The 5,332-nt window shown below is 34.5% G+C and overlaps 1 protein-coding gene across 1 annotated transcript; it reads left to right on the forward strand.

Annotated features, from left to right (window-relative positions):
• Positions 1–1,096: 1,096 nt before the first annotated feature.
• Positions 1,097–3,085, forward strand: LOC104210481 (polygalacturonase-like). The gene is made up of 4 exons (XM_009759387.2): positions 1,097–1,550; positions 1,970–2,259; positions 2,420–2,648; positions 2,867–3,085. The coding sequence occupies exons 1-4, from the start codon at positions 1,113–1,115 to the stop codon at positions 3,083–3,085; spliced, it is 1,176 nt and encodes a 391-aa protein (XP_009757689.1). The 5' UTR covers positions 1,097–1,112.
• The last annotated feature ends 2,247 nt before the right edge of the window (positions 3,086–5,332 follow it).

The following is a 5,332-nucleotide window of genomic DNA, read 5'->3' on the forward strand; positions in this document are numbered from 1 at the left end:
TTTGCACAAAAAAGTTTCTTAAAATAATGCTTGTTTGGAGGGTAAAACAGTTTTTCAAACTTTTGATGGATATTTTGGTCTTTTAACTTACACTTTAGGTATTCACACTTATAATATAGTATGATATATTGGAATGTTTTTATTTTTAATAATGTTGCAGGTCAGTGTAGCTTAGAATATAAGTTCCTTTTTATGTTAATCCCTCTTATTCCACTAGTTTTAATTTCTATTTTAAGTCAAAATTCCATACGCTTTCATGATTAAGCCAATTATCAATGAACATGAATGTACTAATTTTTGTACCCCAATCATACGGAAGATTAATCACTAAAACAATAATTACTATTCCCTCCAATCCAATTATATGAACATGTTTGACTGGACACGGAATTTAAGAAAAAATAAAATTTTTTGGAATTTATAGTCCTAAACAAGTTAAAAAGGGCTAAGAGTATTTATGTGCTTAAAAAATCTTCTCATTAAAGGTAGAATTGTAAATTTAAATTAAATTGTTACCAAATTTAGAAAGAGGTCATTTATTTTGAAACGGATCAAAAAGGAAATAAGTTCACATAGACTGGAAGGAGTATTTTATCCTTAATACTGTGAGAAAACTGATCAGGACAAAAAAGGAAAACGAAGAGCAATCTTCTAATCATATTCTTCAGAGAAGTCAAGAGTCAATATTTTCGTAAAATGAATCTCATAAATTTACAGGCTAGATTTTTTTAAAGAAAAAATATAGGGCACATAATTTACCGAATACTTTTTTTTTTCTTATCACAAATATTCTAAAATATAGTTATACAAAAGAAAAATAATAAGCCATACTCGGAAAAGAAAAAAACAAGATTTATCTTGCTCAAATGTACTCAGATAACTTAAAAATGCATTGACATTGGTAAATCTATATATTAAGAGAGCAAAGTTTACATATAAAGGGAATTTTTTTTTTATAGGAGACCAAATAGCGGCGCACATTTCTCTTAATCCACGAGACGGAGTAGTGCATGCACCCGAGAGCCCTATAAATGCCCTAATAAAACATCTACAAACATGCAAATTAATTTTCCATTATTCGAACATAATTCTTATTCATCTGCAGATAAAAGATGAATACCAGAAAATTTATTGCCCTTATTCTTCTAACCGTCTTCTTTCATTCATCATCAGGAAGCAAGACTAGTTACAATGTGCAAAGTTATGGAGCGAAACCTGATGGCAAGACTGATTCAACAAAAGCATTTCTGAGTGCATGGGCTGCAGCTTGTGCTTCCACAAAGTCTGTTGTGATATATGTGCCACAAGGAAGGTATTTAATAGGAAGTGCTGCGTTTTGGGGACAATATTGCAAGAATAAAGCTACTACTATCAGGATTGATGGCACCTTAGTGGCACCCTCTGATTATAAAATTATAGGTAATAATGGAAATTGGCTAAAGTTTGAGAGAGTCAACGGAGTCACCATTTCTGGTGGGACTTTTGATGGCCAAGGTGCTTCTCTTTGGGCTTGTAAAGCCTCTGGCAAGAGTTGTCCTGCCGGAGCAACGGTATGTTCCATCTTTTTTACTTTTCATACTTTTAATTAAACCATTTTTTTTAATTTATGTTCAAAATTATCTTCCTTACTTTCTTAAATTCCACGTCCAAATGGAGGAAGTATATTTTTAAATTAAAATGAGCCTAGTGAAACGAAGTACTCTTTTCGTCCCAATTTATGTGGCTGAGTTCGAATTTCGAGAGTCAAACGAGATCCATAGTGAGAGGTTAGCATGCCGGGTTAGCTAGCAACAATCTTCTTTAAAGTTAAGCGTAGAACAGGTTTTTGAGATAGCTACTTCAAAATCAACTATTTAAAAGATCAGTGTACATAGTACATCAATATATATATTCAAACTCCAATCTACTCATAGTCCATATCTTCTTCAACCATATATTGAAGTACTGATTTATTGAACAATTGGTGCAGACACTTGCCTTTTACAATTCAAACAACATTGTGATAAGTGGATTGACTTCATTAAACAGCCAGATGTTCCATGTGGTACTTGATGGGTGCCAAAATGCTAAGCTGCAGAAGATGAAAATCTCAGCCTCAGCTAGCAGCCCAAACACTGATGGGATTCACATAGAAGCTTCCTCGGGTGTCACTATTCTGAAAACTGTAATTGGTACTGGAGATGACTGTGTTTCAATAGGCCCTGGCACCTCCAACTTGTGGATTGAAAATGTCTCCTGTGGCCCTGGCCACGGCATAAGGTAAAGCAGATAAAAGCCCATATAAGTTGTGCTAATATTTTTCTTTAATTCATTCAAGTAATATATATCCAAGGGGTGCCTTAGCGTAACTGATAAAGTTTTATTTGAAAGTTTTATACTTTAATCACGTTCTCTCTAAAAATTCAATGATCTTTTGCAGCATTGGAAGTCTAGGATGGGGTATGCAAGAACCAGGAGTTCAAAATGTCACAGTGAAGACCACTACATTTAGAGGTACACAAAATGGTCTGAGAATAAAGACATGGGCAAGGCCTAGCAATGGATTTGTAAAAGGTGTTCTCTTTCAGCATTCTGTGATGGTGAATGCCAGATACCCCATCTTAATTGACCAAGAATATTGCCCTGATCAGAAGAATTGCCCTGGCCAGGTACTCTTGCCCAATTAGAAATTATAATGAACAATATAAGCATCTTTTAAATGTGTTTTTTTTTTCATAGATGATATTCATGATCAACTTTGATATTTTAATGCTCTTATACAAAACCATGCATGATTGTGATGACTTCAGAAAGTTCGAATTCAGTATGCATATATATGTACATTAGGCAGTAACGCTTACGGTTATTTCCCTTTTTCAATTCACAGGAATCAGGAGTTAAGATAAGCGACGTAACATATCAAGACGTTCATGGAACATCAACATCACAAGTCGCAGTAAAACTTGCTTGTAGTAAGGCTAATCCCTGCAAAGGGATTACACTGGAGGATGTAAATCTTACCTTTAAAAATCAACAACCACAAGCATTATGCTCCAATGCTGCTGGAACTTCCTATGGTGTAAATAAACCAGCAAGCTGTTTGTAGCTTAACTAGATATGGTATATATTCATTTTGGCTAGACTATTTTCCCTTTATGGCTAAGTAAGAGAAGTGCATTCATTACCTTGAAGATAACAAGATTGAAACATATCATGATACCAATAGAAATTGTCACGATCCAAAATCTCAACCAAGAAGTCGTGATGACACCTAATCCCACTTAATAGGCAAGCCAACACTTAACAATAATAAAAGAAGCAAAACTAAATATTTAGCAGCTTAATAACACAAATAAAGAGTGAAAGCTCCTTAACCAACATAATAAGTATAAAACCATAACAACTCTCTAAACGATTCTCCAAGACTGGTGTTACTGAGTACATGCGCTCTAAAGAGTATTAAATACAAAGTCTGAAATAAATACAATATTGTCTGATACAAATAAACAGTAGTAAAAATAATGAAGGTAACTCTAGACCGTGCGATCGATATGCAGCACTGCCTCGAGTCTCCTAAGTATCCAAGTAAAGCACCTCTCGGGACTTCACTGGTACAAATGCCTGCATGTCATGACCCAAATTCCACCTTATTATTGTGATGGCGCCTAGCCGAACTTGCTAAGCAAGCCAACTCGAAATCAACAAATAAGGTCTATTTTTATTATTTAACAGATATATATAACAATAAAAGATAGAAATAGTCTCAAAACAGTGATAGTATCTAATAAAACCACAAGCAAGGCCTAAGCACGATCAATACAACACATCCCCAAGATTAGGTGGCACAAGTTCACGAACAAACTACGAAATTGAGATCAAGTCTCTATACATGTCCAGCTGCCTGAATTACAAATAGACACAAATATATAAAAGGAACATGGATTCGGGAATTACAAAGTAGATCTATAAAGTGCAACTCACCCCAGATCTCTATGATAATGTCTAGCCCAATTCGAAAGCTCTGCTAGGACCCACTTAAGAATCTGCACAAAAAGATTTGCAGAAGGTGTGAGTATCCAGTAAGTATCAAGTCTAACATGAAGAAGTAGTGACGAGGCTAGATGCTTTCTAATACTTACACAGAAGTATAATAATAGAATTTAGCAACTGAACATAAGCAATATCATGAATGACAAGAGTCACAGATGTCAATGGTTAAGCATGCTTTTCTAACGCGTAAATAACCCTATCACTGCATATATATAATAATAAAAGATCACATGCTCAAATAATGGAGCCGAGACTCTCAATTGGCATATAAGGATGTCAAGTAAAAATTTACAGTAAAATAAATATCTCTAAATGAGTCACTAGTAAGAATGCATGGACAACTAGTACAAGATATATGTATATCGTACACAATCCATGTATCAACACAACTCGATATAAAATTCATGTATCAACCCGATAAAAAATTCACGCACTGACCACGTTCACATGGCCCAAAAAGTAACATAGGTTATCACCTGACTCTGGAGGGACAAACCCAAATCCAAGCGCAAGCGGGGTATAATAGCATCTCTCATAAATCAATATCCGATCATCATATCCAATATACCATAATTGTACCTCACTTGCACGCGCGCTTACCTTTGTGCCAAAATCCTCTGTCTAAATATTATATCCATCATTAAAAATGTATGTATATGCTCAATAATTATAGATGAAAGGTTCCCAAGGACTTAATAACTATTATACTGATATGTGCTCATTAATTTGTATGTGACTACAGGCGATTTAAGCAATTTAACATATGAAGAATAAGTTCCCATGCTTCATAATAAAGCTTAAAGCCTAGACAAGATTTCTATCATGAATAAGAGAGAAAATGTAGTCACATAAGTCAAATAAATCATAAATAAAGTGATCACATAGTCAAACAAACCATGAAATATTTCATTTTTTACCCCCAATCATGATGTAAACTCGGTGAATGCATATACGCATGCCACAACACCACGTATATACATCACCCCCAATACCTCAAACACATATCAAACAAGTCAAATCCTAGGAGTTTCCCTCTTACCAAAGTTAGCCAAGAGAATTACCTCCACCAAAAACCTCTAATCTACGAAAATAGCTTTTTCTCTCAAATCAACATTCAAAAGAGCCGAATCTTACAAAATACAACTTAATTGCATCAAACAAGGCCATAGAAAATTTAACACAAACAATAAATATTGAATGTTTAATCAATTGCACAAAGTCAACAAAAAAGTCAATCCGAGCTCGCCTGTCGGAACCCGACAAAAATCACAAATTCCGAACACTCATTCCAGTACTAGTCCAA

The sequence above is a fragment of the Nicotiana sylvestris genome, chromosome 6 (assembly GCF_000393655.2).
Source record: "Nicotiana sylvestris chromosome 6, ASM39365v2, whole genome shotgun sequence".
Classification (NCBI taxonomy): domain Eukaryota; kingdom Viridiplantae; phylum Streptophyta; class Magnoliopsida; order Solanales; family Solanaceae; genus Nicotiana; species Nicotiana sylvestris.

Excerpts from the sequence above, each read along its gene's own strand:
- LOC104210481 (XM_009759387.2), top strand. The coding sequence starts at position 1,113 with ATGAATACCAGAAAATTTATTGCCCTTATTCTTCTAACCGTCTTCTTT. Across the intron at positions 2,260-2,419 it reads GGCCCTGGCCACGGCATAAG|CATTGGAAGTCTAGGATGGG; the intron begins GTAAAGCAGATA and ends GATCTTTTGCAG. Across the intron at positions 2,649-2,866 it reads AGAAGAATTGCCCTGGCCAG|GAATCAGGAGTTAAGATAAG; the intron begins GTACTCTTGCCC and ends TTCAATTCACAG.